The sequence below is a fragment of the Phoca vitulina genome, unplaced genomic scaffold (genome assembly GCF_004348235.1).
Source record: "Phoca vitulina isolate PV1807 unplaced genomic scaffold, GSC_HSeal_1.0 scaffold35, whole genome shotgun sequence".
NCBI lineage: Eukaryota > Metazoa > Chordata > Mammalia > Carnivora > Phocidae > Phoca > Phoca vitulina.
Genome location: NW_022589738.1, coordinates 19,719,126 through 19,741,641, shown reverse-complemented (window position 1 = coordinate 19,741,641; position 22,516 = coordinate 19,719,126). Strand labels below are relative to the sequence as shown.

At 37.8% G+C, this 22,516-nt stretch overlaps 1 protein-coding gene across 5 annotated transcripts in view; it reads right to left on the bottom strand.

Moving 5' to 3' along the window:
- Positions 1 to 928: 928 nt before the first annotated feature.
- Positions 929 to 22,516, bottom strand: part of ZNF81 (zinc finger protein 81) — a 104,355-nt gene continuing 82,767 nt past the window's right edge. For all 5 annotated transcript variants that reach the window (XM_032426598.1, XM_032426597.1, XM_032426593.1 and 2 more), the window contains exon 6: positions 929 to 9,053. In XM_032426598.1, the coding sequence (XP_032282489.1) occupies positions 7,345 to 9,053 (1,709 nt within the window). In that variant the 3' untranslated portion in view covers positions 929 to 7,344. The remainder of the gene's footprint in view (positions 9,054 to 22,516) is intronic.

The following is a 22,516-nucleotide window of genomic DNA, read 5'->3' as shown; positions in this document are numbered from 1 at the left end:
AATTTTAAAAGAGCAACATTTACCAGGATTCTCAGGAAAAGGAAGTAACTTACCAAGCAGGGTTCAATCAGGTAAGTGGATTCTATAAATATTATGGAATAAGGAATTTTTTATATGAATTTGACCATGCACAACTGTGGGAGTAGCTGGGAAAGTAAAGGTATGGAAAGGGGAGTTGGAAGATTAGAGAAGTCACTAAACCACCCTTTTGAAACACTGGCATGGGTGGTGAATAAGTCCCAGCTTGCAGGAAAATCTGAGAAGCCAGGCACATCCAGCTGCTGAATTCAGACTGTCAAGGGAGAGCTTATAGAGAAGTCTATGAAAAGCTGTTGCCTTTGTGGGCCTCAGCCAAGCATCTTATGGTGCCTGGGACCACTGGTGGTCAGCAGTGCTGGGAGATACAAAGAAGGGCTGAACATAGAATGGAAGAGAGTGAGGAAAAAGTAAAACTTTCTGGGTACCTCTGCATCTGTCCTTCACTGTGTCTAATCTTAAACTTGTAGAGTAATGGTTGTTCCTTCACTTTGACCTCTCAAATCTCATGGTCTCTATTTCTGGCCAACTCTAACCTGGAGTCAAATAGGATTCTTGAAAATGCATTTCTTAGTGTAACCCAGACAACAATAGAGTAATACAGCCCAATGATCTAATATTTTCCTATCGAAAGAAAAAGTTTTGTGGTGAAGTAACATTACTTGAGTTCAGAAATTCCTTCAGGTTTGCTCAGTTTTTTTTCTTTAGTTAAATTCACTTCTAAAATAACACTCATCACATTTAACAGTGACCTCCTTGTCACAAATTCCAAGAACCAGTTTTCCATCTTCATACGAATTGAGCTCCAGTCTGGACAATTCCCCCAGTAAAACACTGCTTCCACAGTGTTTCCAACACTGTCTTCTGTGAGCCTCTTGCTCACCTGGTATGTTTTTACCTCTCTGGCTGCTCCTTCCTATTATCCTCTGTAGATGAATCCCTCTTGGCCGGGTCCTCAAATGTTGGTAGCACAAACCTTGGTCCTAGGCCTGCTTTTCCAGTTACCCAATACATTTTCTTTAGGTAATTAGATGAGACTAAGATACCACAAACAAGCTCTCATATCCTGGCCAAGCACAGAGAATTAAAGGGTACAGGAAGTGGGGTACATCTAATATTCATTGAGACCTGCTTTTCATGCATAGTTCTAAGTGCTTTATACAAACAAATGCATTAACTTCTTGTTATGGGTAACTGTGTCCCCCCCCAAAAAAGATATGTCCAAGTTCTAACCCCCAGTATCTCAGAATGTAAACTTATTTGGAAATAGAGTCTTTATAGAAGTGTTCAAGTTAAAATGAGGCCATTAGGGTGGGCTTAATTCAATATGATCTGTGTCCTTACAAAAAGGGGGAAAATTAGACACAGAGACAGACATGCAAAGGGAACACAATGTGAAGATACACAGGGAGAAAATGGCCATGTGATTAGAGTAATGCATCTAATGCCAAGGAATGCCTGAGGCTACCAGAAACTAGGAGAGAGGCATGGAACAGTTCCTTTCCTAGAGCTTTCCGAGGGAATATGGCCCTGCTGACTCCTTGATTTCAGACTTCTGGCCTCCGTAACTGTGAGACCAAGCAATTTCTGTTGTTCTGAGCCACTCAAGTTGTGGTGCTTTGTTAGAGTTGCCCTGAGCAGCTAATACACTTTTCATATCAAATCTAGGAGATACGTACTAGTGTGAATGTCCTTTACTGCTGAAGAAATTAGGACAAAAAGGTTAACTAACCTGCCTAAGGTAACATAGCCAGTAACTAGTAGAGCCAGGACTAAAACCTTAGCAAGACTGGTTCCTGAGCCCATCTACCTAACCACTATGCAAACTACCTCTTAATATTTTTAACAGCATTGCTCCTAGTGACAAAAAAAGTTAAAAAAAAAAAGGGGTGTGTGTATAAATCTTAATAGGAAAAAGGTTGAATAAATTATTGCATATCCATCCCTATGAACTATCATGCAACCATTCAAAATAGTTGTTGAGTAATAAAGCAAGATGCAGAGATAGTTGTATGACATGATCCCATATTTGAAATTCAAGGAAGAAAACAATCCTTATATAGCTTCTATCTGATTATAAGCATGGGAACATATGTATGTCTATATATAATTAAAAGCACAGATTAAAACATGAAAGTGTTCATAGTAGTTGATTAGTATTGGTTATCTGTTGGAGATGAATAGTGGAGGAGGAAATTCAATAAATAATAAATGTATTAGTTAGCTTTTTTCCTGGGTAACAAGCCACCCAAAACTTAGTGCTTAAAACAATCAATACTTAATCCATGATTCTATGAGTTGTCTGGGATGGGTGGGATGGATGGCAGAGCTTTTCTACTCTGCACCAGTGTATTACTAATCTGTAACTATGTAAGAGGTTACCCTAAAATTTAGCAGCTTAAAACAACAAGTGTTTATTATCTCACAGTTTCTGTGAGTCAGGAATTCAGGTGAGGCTCAGAAGGGTGTCTCTGGCTGAAGGTCTTCATAAGGTTGCAGCCAAGTTGTCATTTAGGGCTATGGTCTCATCTGAAGGCTAGCCTGGGAGCATATGCTCCCAAACTCACTCACATGGGTCTCTCCATAGACCTGCCTCATGAGATGGCAGCTGGCTTCCCCTAGGGTGAGCCATCTGAGAGAGTACCCGAAACAGAAGCCACAGTTTCTCTGTAACCTAACCCTGGAAGTGACATCCCATTACCTCAGCTTCATTCTATTTACTAGAACCAAGTCACTAAATCCAGCCCAAGCTCGAGGAGGGGATTATACAAAGGTGTGGATACCAGGAAATGGGGATCATTGCAGGGTCATCTCAGATGCTACTGACCACAGTGGGCTTGACCAGGCTTGGATGGCTAGTATAGCTTCATTTGCATGTCTGGCAGATGAAAATCTGGCTGGTGTAGGGAACCTCAACTGGGATGGTTCATCTCTATTCCATCACTGCTCCATGAAGTCTCTCATCATCTAATAGCACAACCCGGGCCTTTTCACACTTGTCCTTAGGATTCCAAAGAGGAGCAAAAGTGGGCAAACCTCAATGTGTAAGCACTTCTCAAACACCTGCTTGTGTCATATTTGCTAATGTCCCATTGGCCAAAGAAATGGCCACGCCCAGTTTTAAGGGTTGGAGAAATGGACTCCATCTCCTGATGGGTGAAGTGGAAGAGTCACATTGAAACGGGGGCATATATTCTGATGTTAATGGCCAAAGGAGACCATCCAGACTTCTGTCTTCTGCCTGGGATGTAGACATCTGGAAAGAGCATAGCTCCCATTCTTATAATAAGAAAAAAATATGGGCAATCTACAAAATCATAACTTTTCTTGAACTCATCAAAGAACTAAGACCATAGAGCAACCAATTAGCTTGATGTATAAGACAAGTGCCTCAAAGGAGATAGGAAGTTGTCACTGAGTCACCTGTGGCAAAGCAAGAAGGAAGATGGGTCCACCATAGCAGCATTTCAGCAAGAAGTTTTAATGAAGCTTTAAAGGCTGAGTGTGGGATAGTATGAGAATATAGAACCCCTGAGAACTGGAGACCTAAGGATAGTCGGCCTTCACTTGCAGGCTCTTTGCTACAGACCTCCACTGGATGCTCACCAGAAATAATGGGGGTAGGGAAGGAGACTGGAGAAAGCCTCTCTCAGTGGTGCAGGCCTGCAAGGGGACAGCTGCTGATAGAGAAATGGCACAAAGCCCCAATGGGACCCTACTTCCTTACAGAACAAAAGCCTTAAACCACTAGGGGAAGTGATGCAAACCCAGTCACCCCCAGGATACACGTGCAGATCTGCTGTGGCTAGAGAAAAAGGAAAAGGAAAAAAAAAAATCTTCCATTCATGGGGGAAGGGCGGGTAATTATCCTGAGCTGAGACCACTAAAGGCCGTTTACCAATGGGGAGGGGCAGGATCACTGAAAAAAAAAAAACTCCACCCTCAAGACCTAGGGATACAAGTCCCTGCCTAAAACTGGGGTTGGCCCAGGACAACTCCTGACCCCTACTCATTAGGTCACCAAGACCCAAGTAATAACAGCAGTCTACTACTAAGGGAGAGACACGGGCATGGAGAGAGATCCTCCCTGAGATGCAGGAACACAGGAAAGGCCTAAAGGCAAGGGTGGTACAAGAATATTGAGAAAAATTATCTGGAAAACCAGTGCCTACCCTAAGCCCAAGGTAATATTTGAGAAATGTGAAGTCTATGGTACAATGAAAGTACCACAGCAACAACAAAACCTAAACCCAGCCCAAATTCTGACTAGATGGACTCACCCCCTCCCCCCTTAACGATTTATCAGAAGAGCAGTCATAACTATTTCCAGGAATAAATATTTACCTCAGTTTCTACTCTCCTCCATACAACATCTGACATTCAGCCAAAAATGATTAGATGCAAAACAGCAAGAATAAACAGTCCACCATTAAGAGACAGAGCAATAAAAAAATCCAGACTCAGCTGACCCAGTTGTTAGTATTATCAAGTAGGGAACTGAAATTAACAATGATTAATGTGTTAGAGAGGATGGTGGGAAATGTGAACAACAGGTATGAACAGATGGGGAATTTCAGCAGAAAAATGAAAACTGTAAGAGTCAAATGGAAATACCAGAAATAAAGAAAACATAACTGAGATGAAGAATGCCTTTAATGGGTTCATCAGTAGCCCTAACAGAAGTAGCAGTTAAACAGATTGAACAGGGTAGGGGTTAAAATTCGTGAACCTGAAGATAGGTTAATAGAAATTACCCGAACTGAAACACAAAGCAAAATATTGAAAAGGGACACACATATAGAGAGGATAGAAATTTGTAACATTTTCTATCTAACACAATCTATCTTCTGGTCATTAATTATTATGTTACCACACCATGCAAATTATGTTCACCCTCATTCCAAGACCTCCAAATGTCATCCCAAATTAGGGCATCAGGCTCAAATCCAGGACCTCAGGTCTTCTGTATCAGGTTCAGATGTGGCTGAAGCTCCTTGGGTGCAATTTCTTAGGTTCTTGATCCAGCGACCTGTGAGCTAAATGACAAGTTATATGACCATCACCCCCCCATACACACACACACACACACACTGGTGAGACAGGGACTGTGAACTGCAGTAGATACTCTCATTTAAAAGAAGGGAGGAACAAGAGGCACATCTTAGTCACTGTTCCATAACAATTCTGAAGTCGCACAGAACAAATGTTGTCAGGTCTCCCTGCTCCAGGGGCAGATGTTTCTTGACTGGGTTACAGTTCTACCTGGGAATAGCTTCCCAGTCCATTTTAATATATTGTTCTTGGGTCTTCTCTCTGAGACATCCTTCTTTTCCCATAAGAAATGGCAGCTGAGTAACTTTCTCTGTTTGCTTCATGTTCATAGAAGTTAGAGAAGGTAGTCCAAGGCTGCTTTTCATTTTAGACTGTTTCAATTCCTTTAAGTCCAACCCGGAGGTAGTAAAACTCTATTAGAGACTTTATAGGTGGTTCTGTGAATCTCGTTTGTATTTAGTCCATGCCCCAAATGCCACATTGACAATTCTTTTTACAACAGGCCCCTCTCTACTTTAGCAATGCCTCAGGCTACTGGACAGACAATGTCATGAAGTTTTTAGAAGCCTTTTGGTTTAGCTGAGAGAGTCTCCCAAACACCAACTTAAATATTTCACACATTTTAACAAAGGGTGTTATAGCCGCATCCATGATTTGATCTCTACCCTGAGACCATTTTTCACCGTGAGAATATTTTGATGGCTGGAGAGACTTGGAGATGTGTGAGAAATAGTTATTTTCCAACCCAGCAAGTCCTGGCTTTTTTGGTATTTCTTCTGAATTCTGCTTGTAAATGGAAGTTATTTCCTTAGTTCATTTCTCTTTTGGTACCTCACCGTATGCAGCTAAAAAGAAGCAAATTGATATTTCCAACATTCTCCACAAGTTCATTTGGTATATTCTCTATCTTCTCACAGAGCATGCTGTTTTGCTATTCTTTTCCCTAGTAAATAACATGAGCTGCCATCTTTTCCAGCCTTTCTTAACAGTTTTCCTCATTGTTTCCAGTCTCCACCTGCCACCCAGGCCCAGAGCTAATGCCACGTCTTATGTTTTGTATAATCCACCCTCCCCACCCCCCGCCGACGAGTATACCCTTTTAGGTCTTAGTAGCTTAAAACAATAATCATTTTATGTATCTCATAATTCTTCAGGTTGGCTGGGGTAACTGGTATGGCTCTTTCGGTGTGGGCCAGTTTGGCAGGGGCTGGAGGTTGAGGAAGGTCTCACTCTCCTGCCTGGCAGTTGTTCTAAGAGGACTTATCTGTGCTGGCCCATCTCTGTTCCGTGTGGTTTCTCATCCCCCAGCAGAAGACTCTTGAGTTTCCTCACATGAAGTTCTCAGAATTCCAGAGAGCAGCAAGAGAAGATAAGCCTCAAGGCAGATTTTTCTCCAGCCTCTTGAATCTCTTTGCTAATGTACATTGGCCAAAGCAAATCACATGGCCAAGCTCAGAGTCAAGGAGTAGAGAGAGCTCTACCTCTTAATCAAAGAAAAAAAAAAAGAGTAACATAGCAAAGGATGGGAGAGGTCTGTGGCTATTTTGCATTGCACCACAAGGAAAGAAGATAAACAATGTCGTGGAAACCAGCATGAATTATAGGATTATATTTATGTGTTCAAGTGAGATTGTATCTGCAGATGTGTGTATATATAAAACCATAATGACTTTCAAACTGTGGATTCACAGGAGGATTCAATAGGAAAGATATTGGACAGACACAATTATATTAAATTCCAAAAAGAATTTCAATTCAATGATTCTTCCTGTTGTGTAATGTGTTCTGTCACAAACACCCTACAGAACTGAGAGTAGGTCTACACATCAAATACATTATTTTGTTGTTCTTCCTTTCATTTTGTTGCCACTTTACCTTGCTTAATATGACACAGTAAACATGACTGTCATTTACATACCTTTGCTCACCACATCTATAAAGAATTTGGTAACAATTTGCCTTATAATACTTTCTATAGGGAGGCTTTTCTGAATGCATCAAACTGATAGCATTTTTCCCAGTATGAATTCTATTATATTTTGTGAGGCCATGCAAATATGAAAAGTCCCTTTTATTCAATGCATTCTTAGAGGGTCTCTTTTGAATAATTTTTCTTATCTCAGGGAGAGAGGCTGATGGATGCTTTTTATCATGCAGTGTATTCATATAGGATCTGTCTTGGATGGATTTTACGACACACACTTGGACCTGACTTCTGTGATAAGGCTTTCTCACTTGTAAGAAAAAGGGTTACTCTCATGTATGAATATTGCGATGCATACTCAGGACCGATTTCTGAGTGAAGCCCTTTCCACAGTCACTGCATTTATAGGGTTTATCTCCAGTATGAATTGTCTGGTGTTTATTGAAATTTGACCTGTCAGTGAAGGCCTTCCCACATTCTGCACACATGTATGGTTTCTCTCCTGTGTGAATTCGCTGATGTACTTTGAGATGTGGTTTCTTGGAGAAGGATTTCTCACACTCAGGACATTTATAAGGCTTCTCTGTAGTATGAATTCTCTGATGTGTAATTAACTCTGACTTCTGGATGAAGGCCCTCCCACAATCAGCACAAACATAGGGTTTCTCTCCGGTATGAATTGTCTGGTGTTTATTGAAATTTGACCTGTCAGTGAAGGCCTTTCCACATTCAGCACATATATAAGACTTCTCTCCAGTATGAGATTTCTGGTGAGTATTGAGATTTGACCTGTTGGTAAAGGCCTTCCCACATTCAGTGCATATATAGGGTTTCTCTCCTGTGTGAATTCGCTTATGCATCTGGAGTTGTGACTTAGAAGGGAAAGATTTCCCACAGTCACTGCATTCATAAGGCTTCTCTCCAGTATGGATTCTTTGATGGGCAATCAAGTGCGCCTTCTGGATGAAGGCCTGCCCACATTCAGTACATATGTAAGATCTCTCCCCTGTATGAATTCTCTGATGCATCCTGAGTGTTGATTTTTGGGTAAAGGCTTTCCCACACTCACCGCATTTGTGGTGTCTCTCTCCAGTATGAATTTTCTGATGTACATTGAGGGCTGAGTTCAGGGAGAAGCCTTTCCCACATTCACTGCATTCATAGAGTTTTTCTCCAGTGTGAGTTGTCTGATGCCTAAGTAGAGAGGACACCTGGAAAAATGATTTTCCACATTCATTGCATTTATAGGGTTTTTCTCTAGTATGAGTTTTCTTATGCACAATTAATTCTGAATTCTGGATGAATGCCTTCCCACATTCAGTACATATATACAGTTTTTCATCTCTATGAACTCTCAGATATATACTGAGTAGTGGCTTCTGTGTAAACACATCTACACATTTGCTAAGTTCATGAGGTTTTTCCATAGTGTGGATTCTCTGAGATGCAAAGAGGTGTGACTTCTGGGTGAGTATCTTCCCAAATTCAGAACACATATCTGCTTTCTCCCCAACAGGAAGTTTCAGATTGTGACTGAATGCTTGTTTGAGACTGAGGACTTTTCCACACTGATTACTTTCACAGAATTGCACTCCTGTATGAGTACTTTCATGGTTAGTATAAGAAGAGCTCTGTGTGAAAACTTGACCATGTCCAGTATTTTTATCAAAGTTCTTTGTTGCATTGTTTTTACTAGGAATATGTATGTCCAAATTATGCCTAAAACTCTTCCCAAATGAGTCACATTTATGGGGTCTTTTCTGTGAAGGAATATGATTTGGGCTTGGATGAACAAATTTTCCACTGTCTTTGTATTCAAAATCCCACTCTGTATTCAGTACTTTCTTATTGATGAAAGCAGCATGACTCAGAGGTTTGCTCTGTTTTTCCTGATATCTTTTTATCTGTTCAGAATCTTGCCACAGTTCTTCTAAAATGGAATACAATGAATCATCTCTTGTATCTTCACCCTCCATTTCACTATGAAATGAAGCTTTTCCAGAAATTCTTTTTTGTGAGGTCTTAATCCCAAACCTCCCATCTAAAAAGAGAAAGAAAAAGTAAAATTGACACAAAGAATAGATAACAGAGGATTAAAAGTTACATATAAGCTAATCCAAATTGAACACAGGGGGAAACCAGTAAATATGATGATGATGGCCACAATGATGACAAGAGATACACATACAGCATTTATCATGTGCCAAGTTCCTGCATAATATCTATGATGTTCCAGGCATTGCTCTAAGAAATATATATACATATATGTATACATACATATGTGTATGTATATATATGTATTCACACACACACACACACACACACACACACACACACACCCCTACTCAATCCTTTCAATACCTCTGAGGTATTATCTATTACTATCTACCTATTATAGATAAGGAAAGTGAAGCTCAGAACGGTTATTTATATAATTTGCCCTAAAACATAGTTATTAAGTGTTGAAGACTGGAGTTCAACATAAGCAATCTAGTTCTATTTTGGTAGGATATAAAATAGGATGGATATAAAGATATAAAGTAGGGGGGACTGAAGATTAAAAAGACAAAGGTTTTAAGGGAAAATATATGTGGAGAGACTAGGTTTGAAGGGGGTGATTCAGAGTCTAAGTTCACATTAGCTTTTTTTTTTTTTTAAGATTTTATTTATTTATTTGAGAGAGAGAGACACAGCGAGAGCAGGAACACAAGCAGGGGGAGTGGGAGAGGGAGAAGCAGGCTTCCCGCGGAGCAGGGAGCCCGATGCGGGGATCGATCCCAGGACTCTGGGACCATGACCTGAGCTGAAGGCAGACGCTTAACGACTGAGCCACCCAGGTGCCCCTCATATTAGCTTTTATTTAAATTTTATTATGTTATGTTAGTCACCATACAATCCATCATTAGTTTTTGATGTAGTGATCCACGATTGTTTTCGTATTAACACCCAGTCCTCCGTTGATTCTAAATCCTCACTACCCTTGCTCCTTTTTGCTTGTTAGCAACAATACCAAATCAATATGATCAAAAAACCAATTTAATTTGCCAACATAGGGCGCCTGGGTGGCTCAGTTGGTTAAGCGACTGCCTTCGGCTCAGGTCATGATCCTGGAGTCCCTGGATCGAGTCCCGCATCGGGCTCCCTGCTCGGCAGGGAGTCTGCTTCTCCCTCTGACCCTCCCCCCCTCATGTGCTTGCTCTCTCTCATTCTCTCTCTCAAATAAATAAATAAAAAATCTTTAATTTGCTAACATAGTAGATTCTAGAAGTTCTCATTACAAGGAAAAAATACTTTTTGTTTTTTTGGTATCTTTATGAGATGGATTTTAACTAGGCTTATTGTGGTAATCATTTCACAATGTATTTAAGTCAAGTCATTATGCAGTACACCTTAAACTTATACAGAGATGTATGTCAATTATATCTCAATAAAACCAAGAAAAAACTAATTTATTCATGTCTATAGGAAAAATACTGTAGTCATAGCCATCCTGTCCTATACAAACAATAAACAGATATCTATACTCCAACTCTCCATCTAGGTATAATTGTTTTCTTGGCCCTAAAAATATATACATCTAACAAGAAGCATAAAATCAGAGAGAAGACAAGCTATCTGTGGTAGGTTGAAAGCTGTCCACTAGAATCTGTTTCATCATTCTTTTGCATTAACAGAGTAGTGCTCAGGCATATGGCTGCCCAGTCATATAACATTTCTCAGCCTCCTCTGAAAATTGGTATGGCCATGTGACAATGTTCTCATCAACAGAATGTGAGAGAAAATGATGGGTGCCACTTTCAAGCCAGAGCATTGAGACAGTAGCCATGTTTTCTCTATACCCTCTTCTACCTTCTTGCTTACTAAAATCTGGACTTGGCAATAACACAGATACAAACATGCAGATGCCACAGGAAAAAAAAAAAAACCCAAGAGATGATGGGGTTATGTAATGGAAGGAACCTGGATTCTGGAATAAACGTGAGCAATGAGGTTTTCCAAAGACCTGTGATATTAGAAACTTTATATAAGAGAGAAGTAAAATTCTTTAGCATTTAAGTCACTATATCTTATAATCTGTTACTGCAAATAAGCTCTAACATAATTAATACACTATTTTCACCCAGAGTGGGAATCACAGATGTTTCCATTACCAGTATAATGCATGAGACATAGATTCTCGATAATTTTAAAATGGAAAAAATATACATAATTTCATCAGCAAGAGATTTTATTTTTAAAACAGATTTTATTTATTTATTTGAGAGAGAGAGAGTGCACACAAGCAGGGGCAGTGGCAGGCAGAAGGAGAGGGAGAAGCATGCTCCCCGCTGAGCAAGGAGCCCCACGTGGGACTCAATCCCAGGACCCTGGGATCATGACCTGAGCCGAAGGCAGACGCTTCACCAACTGAGCCACCCAGGCGCCCCAGCAAGAGATTTTAGATAGTGAGAATGCTGTGAGTCATCAAACCCAGTTTTCCCCTGTTGGTCGCTTTGATACTTTATTCTGGATATATATCCCATCCAAAATCTCAGCCTCTTACTCTTAAGTTGCATTTTTATTCTCCCGTACTTGGCTTTAATTTATTCTGTAGATATTAAGCACTGGATTCTTAGGCATGGTTTCAGAAGTGGTTCTGCTTTTCACTTTAACTTATAAATATACCTATAGAAAGTATAACTTATAAATAATTAAATTAACTTCTAAACCCCTGCTGTATTGGACAATGTTTAGATCACCAATACCAATTTTCATTGTAAAAACTCTGCTCTTGCAATAATAAGCTTCTCTACACCTTTCCTGAGCCCACAGATTCAAGGAACAGTACATAAATGGAGAGTCAACAGTCTAGATAACAGCTGTGTGTGCAAGCTTACATTCTATTTGCCACTCACAAAAATGGCTCTAAAAGTCCCATTTATTCTCAAATCAAAAGACACGTTCATGCCCTCTTCCTCCATTTAGCCTTAGCATTTTCTTTTGTGCCATTTAAAAACATATTTATGCTTCATTAAGCAGTTTGAGCCTTTTACTTTGAAAATTAATCTGATCATATTGCTACTGAGACTCTTTCCCCTAAATTTCAAAAGCAGACACCTTCTGTGCTATTCATTTTGCTAATCATTTTAATAGATTTATATCATAATAGAAATACAATGCACAAGCAGTAAACTTTTATTATTTGATGCCACTGTCTTTCCTTTCCAATTACAATCTATGTTCTGCTGAAATCTCTCAGTAGAGTTTTTAAAAATCCCTCTGAAATATAGCAAAATCCTCTTATATTCTTATCCCCCACAAATTCAGTGAGTTAATATTGTTAAGTATTTCCTTCATGCTTAGTGTTCAAACACTGAAAATAAGATAGAGGCCCTTACTTTCAGGGACTTTCAAAAATTACTAGGGGCAGAAGCATCTGAGAGGCAGGGGAACAGAAATGGAGAAGGGCAATAAATTTGCCATTTCATGGAATAGATGATAACCTGAAATGAAACAAAATGGAAGTATCTATTACCTGGATAGGCAGAACACAAGATAATACAGATCCTAGATGCAGAGACGAACTTCATCTATGGTAGGCATTAAAGACAAGGTGAAAATGTGAGGAACGCATGAATTAAGGAACTGTACGGATACAACTTGAACTGGAAATACATGGGCCACACTGGTCATGTGTTATATAATATGGAATAATTATAAGTTTACTTCATAAAGCCAATGACAAAGGTAAATGCAATGTTTTAGGTAATGAAATCTATCAGGAGCATTTAGGATGAACTAGACAGAAGAACAGAATCTGCAAATCTCATTAGGAACTATAGAATAATCCAAGCATAAGAAAATACAGATCTGCTTTTGGGTGATGCTACTAGGAATTAAGATGAGAGCATATCTGAATAGTATTCTTCAAAAAAAAAAAAAAAAGGGAATTGCAGAGTAATTAGTAAAAGAAGATAACTAAGAGGGAAGAAACAAGAAACAGGAGAATCTGACAAAATTTGTAACATGCGGATTCCTGATTTGGGCAATGATGATGCCAATTCTTCACATACTAAGTAAGGATGAATAAAGTAGAATATTCTATGGTAATTGTCTAATATGCAGGTAAATCTGGTACTAGAATCCAGTTACAATATAGCAACTAGTGGTGTCAATATAGAAGTCATCAGAATACAAATAAAAAGCTTAAGCGTTCAGAACGGAAGACTCTTCTGAGTTAATTACTATAGAAACAAATATCCAGAAGATAGTAAATAACACCCATAACCAGGGGCATCTCAGTGGGGGTAAAGCCTCTATGGAAAAGGAAATGAGCAAATTAGGTGCAAATCAAGGAGAAAAAAAAACTATATAGTTAGAAAAGATAAAATAATAGGAACAAGCAATTCACAGAAGGGGAAACCCAAATGGATAATTGATATTAGAAAGAGCAAGAAACGGGGCACCCAGGTGGCTCAGTCAGTTAAGGGTCTGCCTTCAGCTCAGGTCATGACCTCAGGGTCCTGGGATCGAGCCCCACATTGGGCTCCCTGCTCAGTGGGGAGTCTGCTTCTCCCTCTGCCCCCCACTCGTGCTCTCTCTCTTATGCTCTCTCTCTCGTGCTCTCTCTCAAATAAATAAAATCTTTAAAAAAAAAGAAAGCAAGAAACAATACCATTTTATATTCATTAGATGGGCCACAAAATAAGAAATATGGATAATTCCAAGTGTTGACATAGATATAATGAAATGGGCACTTGTGTACTGCATGTATATCCCAATGATCAAGTAATACCATTTCTATATAAATATTCCCAAGGAATAATCTCATAGGCTCATAAGATGACGTGTTTAAGAAATTCTTTGTTTTTAAAAAATTGAGGTATAATTTCTACATAGTAAAATGCAGATCTTAACTGTAGAGCTCAATGATTTTTTTATATGTATATACCCATGTAACCACCACCTAGGTGAAAATATAAAACATTTTAATTGTCCCAGAAAGTTCCCTTGCAGCTCTTCCCAATCACTGACTCTCAGAGATAACCACCACTCTGATCATAGACCACTCATCATTTATCACCATAGATTAGTTTTTCTTGTCCTTGAACTTTATGTAAGTTGAGCTATATATATAGCATGTATTCATCTGCATATGTGGCTTTTCTGTTCAATAATTTTTTTGAGATTCATCCAAGTTCTTGTGTGTGTCAGTAGCTCTTTCTTTTTCATTGCTGTGTATTATCATATTGTAAGAAAATAGCACAACATTCATCCATTCTCCTGTTGATGGACACTTGGGGTGTTTCATGTTTTTGGCAATTATGCTAATGCTGATATGAACATTCTGTACATTTCTTTTAGTGGACATATATATTCATTTCTCTTAAGTAAATGCCTAGGAGTGGCATTTCTGGGATACAGGATAGCTGTACATTTAGCATCAATAGGTACTGCCGGTTTCCCGAAGTGGTTGAAAGTATTTACATTCCTACCATCAATGTATGTAAATTCCAGTTGCTCCAAATACTCATTAACACTTGATATTGTAAGTCTTTCTAATTGTATCCATTCTTTTGTGTGTATGTATCTGTGTAGGGTTGTTCCATTGTGGTTTAATTTTCATTTCCCGGGTAAGTAGTGATGTACAGCACCTTTTCATATACGTAATGACCATTTATTTGGATACCTCTTTTTAAAAGTACCTGTTCAGGGGCGCCTGGGTGGCTCAGTCATTGGGCATCTGCCTTCAGCTCGGGTCATGGTCCCAGGGTTCTGGGATCGAGCCCTGCATCGGCCTCCCTGCTCAGCGGGAAGCCTGCTTCTCCTTCTCCCACTCCCCCTGCTTGTGTTCCCTCTTTCGCTCTCTCTCTGTGTCAAATAAATAAATAAAATCTTTAAAAAAAATTAAAAAATAAAATAAAATAAAGTACCTGTTCATGTCTCTTACCCATTTCTTTTACTACTCGGTTGTCTGACTTTCTCTTTTTGATTTCTAAGAGTTCTTTATATATTCTGAATAGAAGTCATTTATCAAATCTATGTATTGCAATGATCTTCTCCCAGTTAGTGGCTTCCTATTCACTTTCTTAATATCTTTTGAAGAAGCGTAATTCTTCATTCTAATACAGTTCCACTTACTATCAAATGAGATGGGAAGTATTCTCTCTCTCTTTTTGTCTCCAAAAGAACTTGAATAATATTGGTATTATTTCTTCTCTATTTTTTTAAAAGATTTTATTTATTTGACACAGAGAGACACGGCGAGAGAGGGAACACAACAGAGGGAGTGGGAGAGGGAGAAGCAAGCTTCCCACGGAGCAGGGAGCCCGATGTGGAGCTCGATCCCAGGACCCTGGGATCATGACCTGAGCCCAGGCAGACTCTTAACGACTGAGCCATCCAGGTGGCCCTTATTTCTTAAATAACAGGAAGAATTCACCAATGAAGCCATGTGGGCTGGGAGCTTGTTTGTAGAAAAATTTTATTTTATTTTAAAGATTTTGTTTATTTAATTATGAGAGAGAGAGACAGAGTGCGAGTGCGCATGCAGGGGGAGGGGCAGAGGCAGAGAGAGAGAGAAAGAGAATCTCAAACAGACTGCACTGAGTGTGGAGCCTGACGTGGGGCTTGATCCCTTGACCCTGTGATCAGGACCCGAATGGAAACCGAGAGTCGGACACTTAACTGACTGAACCACCCAGGTGCCCCTGCAGAAAGATTTTAAATTATAAATTAATATTTTCTTTTTTTTTTAAGATTTTATTTATTTATTTATTTATTTGAGAGAGAGTGAGAATGAGAGAGCATAAGCAGGGGGAGCGGCAGAGGGAGAGGGAGAAGCAGGCTCCTCGCTGAGCAGGGAGCCCGATGAGGGGCTTGATCCTAGGATGCCAGGATCACGACATGAGCTGAAGGCAGATGCTCAACCAACTGAGCCACCCAGGCTATAATAAATATATTTAAACAAATAAAATATTTAAATATAAATATATTAATATATAAATATTATATTAATATATAATATATTAATATATATTATTATTAAATATAATAAACATATTTAAATAAATAAAATCTTTTCAATAGATAAAAAGACTACTAAGGTTTTTTTCTTTTTTTTTTTTTTTAAAGATTTTATTTATTTATTTGACAGAGAGAGACACAGTGAGAGAGGGAACACAAGCAGGGGGAGTGGGAGAAGCAGGCTTCCCACAGAGCAGGGAGCCTGATACGGGGCTCGATCCCCAGACCCTGGGATCATGACCTGAGCCGAAGGCAGACGCTTAACGACTAAGCCACCCAGGCGCCCCTAAGATTTTTTTCTTTCTTTTTGTGGTATTTCTTGTAATTTGTGTTCTTTTAGGACTGTGTCCATTTAATCTCAATTACCAAATTTACTGGCATACAGTTGGTAATAATATCTTTTTAATATCCTTTTAGTATCTGTAGGATTTATAATGTTTCTTTTTTCATGCATGGCATTAATAATCTGTTTCCTCTTTCTTTTTCTTGATTAGTCTTGTTAGAGATTTATCAATTGTATTAATCTTTTCAAAGAACCAACTTCTGGCCTTGTTAGTTTTCATTATTTTATGTCTTGAGTTGCAAACTTAGATCAGTAATTTTAAAAATTTCCAATTTTCTGGTAGGTATGTATAAAGCAATACATTTCTATCTGAGTAGTGCTTCAGTTTCATCCCACAAGTTCTGATGTGACATATTTTCATTATCATTCTGCTCAAAATATTTTCTAATTCCATTGTGGTTTCTTCTTTGACTTATGGGATATTTGCATGTGTGTTGCTTACTTTCCAAACATTTGGATATTTTCTGGTTGTCTTTCTGTTCAGTTTTAATTATTTCAACAGTAATTAGAGAACATTTAACATACAATTTCAATCCTTTGAAATCTGTTGCAATTAGCAATAGACCCTAAAATCAGGTCTATTTTGCTCAGTGTGCCATATGCACTTGAAAAAAATGTATATTCTACAGTTGTGGGATGTAGTGACCTGTGGTATGTCAATTAGGTCACATTGGTTTATCATGTTCAAATCTTTTTTTAAGATTTATTTATTTATTTTAGAGAGAGAGCATGTGTGGGAGGGGGAAAGGCAGAGGGAGAGAGAGAGAGAGAATCTCAAGCAGACTTCGGACTGAGTGCAGAGCCCAACGTGGGGCTCAATCCCACAACCCTGAGACCATGACCTGAGCCAAAATCAAAACTTGGACGCTCAACCAACTGAGCCACCTAGGTGCCCCTCAAATCTGTATCTTTAAAGATTCTTATGTCTGTAAAGACAAAAATCAGTTATAGAGATAGGTATGTTAAAATCTTCAACTATGATTATGCATTTTGTCTCTCAGCATTGTCAATGTTTAGTTTATATATTTTGAAGCTATGTTATTAAGTGCATAAAAATATAGATTTTTAATATATTCCTGTTGAACTGAAGTTTTATCAATTTCAGAGAAAGGGTACATTGTGGAAGATACTACAGACATTAAAACAATGATAGAGGAATATTATGAAACAACCACATGCCAAAAATTTGATAACATAGATAAAATGTATAAACTCAAAGAAATCAATACAAGAAGAAATTGAAAATCTGAATATTTCCATATCTATTAAAGACACCGAATTTGAAATTAAAGGTAATCCCACAAGGAAAACTTCAGACCCATTATGAGTTCACTGGTATATTTCACCATATATTTAAATAAAAATCATAAAGTTTAAAGCAATCTTACATAAAAATCACAAAACAGAGGAGTGAACATTAAAAAATCCTAGCAAATATAGCAATTTTACACAAACTCTTTCAGAAAATAGAGCAGGCATGAGATTTCCCAGCTCATTTTATGAGGCTAGCATTAACATGATACTAAAATCAAAGATATTTTAAGCAAAATATCCCCCAAAACTAAAGACTAATACCTCATTTAAACATAGAGACAAAAATCCTTACCAAATATTAGCAAACTGATTCAAGAAATACATAAAAAAGATAATAATCATGATCAAGTAAGGTTTATCCCCAGTAAGGCAAAGTCAGTTTAACATCTGAAAATCTGTGAAATTCACCATATCAGCAGAATAAAATGTTCATCACAATAAATGCAAAAAAGCATCTGGAAAATCTAATATCCATTCATGTTAAAGACTTTCATCAAACTAAGAATAGCAAGAAATTGCTACAAATTAATAAAGGACATCTAAGGAAAACCACAGCTAATATTACTCAGTGCTGAAAGACTGAAAGCTTTTGCCCTCAAGATAAAATAAAAATAAAGGGCATGCAGACTATAAAGGAAATGATAAAAAGACATGGTAATTTATGCAAAAAAAATTTTAAGGACTTCACAAAAATACTCACTAGAATTAATACGTGAATTTAGCAAGGTTTCAGAATACAGGATCAATGTACAAGAATCAATTGTAAGAGTTCCACCTCTAGTATGGAGAAGCTCCTAAAAAAAAGTCCTTAATCAGACAGTAACCATATTCTCTAGAGAAACAAAACAAAACATGTACTGGTAGAGTGAACAAAAGCAGGCACGTTTTGAAGAGTTAGAAGTTAGAACAAGTCTGACCAGAGATATGCTATGAGATAGCATCTCCAGGTTGAGTCTAACCTACTTAACTGCCTACTATGACAAAAACACGGGAGCATATAACAGAAAATGGTGTTACTAAAACATACCCCTGATAATATTTGGGATAACAATCCAAAATTAATCAATATAAGATGACCCAGAAAAATGTTCCTTTAGTCACTATCCAGTCTCTTCAGTAGTTTTTTTCCCCAAAATTTTTATTTAAATTCCAGTTAGTTAACATATAGTGTAATATTGGTTTCAGGAGCGGAATTTAGTGATAGATCACTTATATACAACACCCAGTGCTCATCATAACAAGTGCCCTCCTTGATACCCATCACCCATTTACCCATCCCCCACACACCTCCCTCCATCAATCCTCAGTTTGTTCTCTATCGTTGAAAGTCTCTTATGATTTGCTCACTCTCTTTTGTCCCCCCTTTCCATATGTTCATCTGTTTTCTTAAATTCCACATATGAGTGAAATCATGTGGCATTTGTCTTTCTTTCAGTAGTTTTGAAAGTGTATTTTTCATAGTTAACAGTTTATATCTGTTAGATAGGTTGGTCTAATAGAAACAATTCAATCATATTAAACTCAGTTATATTTATATATGATGTGAGGTATATATGGGTCAAGGGCATTTTTCCTCCAGTACTGATATCCATTTGTCCCAGCACAATTTGTTCAAAAACAAAATTCCTTTCCCCCACTGAATTGTATCTGTACCTTTGTCAAAACTCAGTTGTCCATATATGTGTGGGTCTATTTTTGGACTCTCTCTTCTTCTATTCCATTTATATATCTGTTTGTCCTTATATCAAAACCACACTATCTGGATTGTTGTAGCTTTACAGTAAATCTTAACACTTTTTCTCCTTTTTCAAGACTATGTTGGCTATTCTAGAGCCTTTTCATATCCATAAAAACTTTAAAATCTCTTTGTCAGTTTTTATCCCCTAAAATTACAAATAATTGATTGAACAAGTAGAACACAATTCAGTAAAGCAATAGATTTCAACAACATGCAACCAACTTGATTTATACACTACAGAACACAACACCCATCAATAGCTGAATATACATTTTCTTCAGAGACACATGGAATATTCCCCTAGATAGACCATTCACAGAAATCACACAGTGTATTCTCAGACTACAACAGAATTAGACAACGTAAATAGACAAATTCCTTGAAAAATACAATTTACTATCTCTGACAAAAGATGAAAGAGAAAATCTGAATAACCCTATGTCTATGACAGAAATTGAATTTGTTATTACAACTTCCCCATCAAGAAAATTCCGGGCCCAGATGGTTTCACTGGTGAATTCCATGAAACAGTAAAAGAAGAAATAACAATCTTACACAAACTATTTCAGAAAACAGAAAAGGGAACACTTCACAACTCATTTACATGGCCAGCATAATCCTAATACCAAAACCTGACAAAGACATTGCAGAAAAAGAAAACTACAACCAGTATCACTCATGAAAAATGCAAATACTTTCAAACAAAATATCAGTAAATATAATCCAACAATATATAATAAGGGTTATATATCATAATCAACTAGTATTTTATCTCAGAAATACAAGGTTAATTTAACATTTGAAAATCAACACATAAACTCATATATTAACAAAATAAAAGCAACAACTCATATGATTACTCTAATAAGATGAAGAAAAAGGATTTGACAAAATTCAACACATAACCATGATTTAAAAATAAACCTCTTCAACAAGCTAGAATTAAAAAAGAACTTCTATAACCTGATAAAGGGCAGCTTCAAAAAATATCATATATAATGCTATGCATTTTTTATCCCTAATATTGGGAACAAGGCAAGCATGCCCACACTCACCACTTCTATTCAACATCACACTGAAGATGTTAGTGAAGTAAGAAAAGGAAAAGAAATAAAAAGCATGAAATTGGAAAGGAAAAAGTGTCTTTAACGTGATAATGATTACTTACATGCAAAACCTCAAAGAACCTACAAGAAAACTAATAGGTGGATGTACAAATGCCTCAGGATACAAAGTCAATGTACAAAAATCAATCACGAGCAATTTATACTAGCAATGAATAATCTGAAATAAATTTAAAAAAACAATGTCATTTACAATACTGTCAAAGAGCGTCAAATATTTAGGGATAAATTTAATGAAGGATGCAGAAGACTTCTACACTGAAGCTGAAAGAAATCAAACATCTAAATAAATACAGAAAATATGCCATGCTCATGGATTAGAAGGCCCAATATTGTGAAGATATCAATTCTCCTGATATTGATCTATAGAGTGAACTCAACTCCAAACAAAACCCCAGCAGGCTTTTTCAAAAAAAGTGCAAACTGCTTATAAATTTTATATAGAAATGCAAATAACCTAGAAGAGCCAAAGTAATTTAAAAAAAAAGGCAAAGTTGGAGAACTTATCCTACCTGATTTCAAGACTCATTACAGAAGCTACAGTGATAAAGAAAATGTCAGTTTGCCAAAAGGACAGTATATTAACTATATTTTCTCTATTTTTTAAAGTTTTTAATTTTAATTCCAGTATAGTTAACATACAGTGTTATATTCATTTCAGGGGTAGGATATAGTGATTCCACAATTCTATACGTTACTCAGTGCTCATCATAATAAGTGTGTTCTTAACTCCCATCACTTATTTCACCCATCCCCCCACCTCCCTTCTGGCAACCATTAGTTTGTTCTCTATAGTTAAAAGTCTGTTTCTTGTTTTGTCTCTCTCTCTCTTTTTTCCATTTGTTCATTTGTTTCTTAAATTCCACATATGAGTGAAATCATGAGGTATCTTTCTCTGACTGACTTATTTCCCTTAGCATAATACTCTCTAGTTCCATCCATGTTGTTGCCAATGGCAAGGTTTTGGTTTTTTTATGGCTGAATAATATGCCATTTTATATATATCACATCTTCCTTATCTTATTTTCTGTATTGTTGACGCTCAGACCATCTGGTGCTTTCCTCATCCTGGAGAGACTGCTTCTCTCAGTACTAGTTATTTCCTAGAGATGGCAGATGAGTTAGTTCCCCGTAAGCACACCTTTCATATGCAAACCAACCAACCCAGAGCCCACGTCCTCTCCTCCTTTGTTAAGGTCAAGCCGCTCTCCTGCTCTGATCACCTCAGTGCCAGGTACCAGGTAACTAGAGACAGTCCCTACACCCCTGGAGCCCCACTGAAATTACTCAAAACTAGCAAATCCTAAACCTCCCCAGCCTGCTTACTCTGTTTCACCCATTCTTCCCCATGAAAATGACAATAAAGGCTCTTAGCCATGCTTTCCCCTAAAACTTTGGCCTCCTGACTGACCCTGGTGCGTCTTGCTGTGGCCTTGCATGGTATGGCATGTCTACTCCTCTTGGGGACTGTGAATTACAAACTATCTTTTATTTTATTTTATTTTATTTATTTATTTATTTTAATTTTATTATGTTATGTTAGTCACCATACAATACATCATTGGTTTTTGATGTGGTGATCCACGATCCATTGTTTGTTTTTTTAAAAGATTTTATTTATTTGACAGAGAGAGAGACAGCCAGAGAGGGAACACAAGCAGGGGAGGAGCGGGAGAGGGAGAAGCAGGCTTCCCGCTGAGCAGGGAGCCCGATGTGGGGCTCGATCCCAGGACCCTGGGATCATGACCTGAGCCGAAGGCAGACGCTTAACCATCTGAGCCACCCAGGTGCCCCACAAATTATCTTTTTAATGGCAGTCATCTCTGGATCTGTTGGTCTCAGCATGCCTGAATAATATTAAAACCAACATTTTATTTTATTTTTTATTTTTTTATTATGTTATGTTAGTCACCATACATTACATCATTAGTTTCTGATGTAGTGATCCATGATTCATTGTTTGCGTATAACACCCAGTG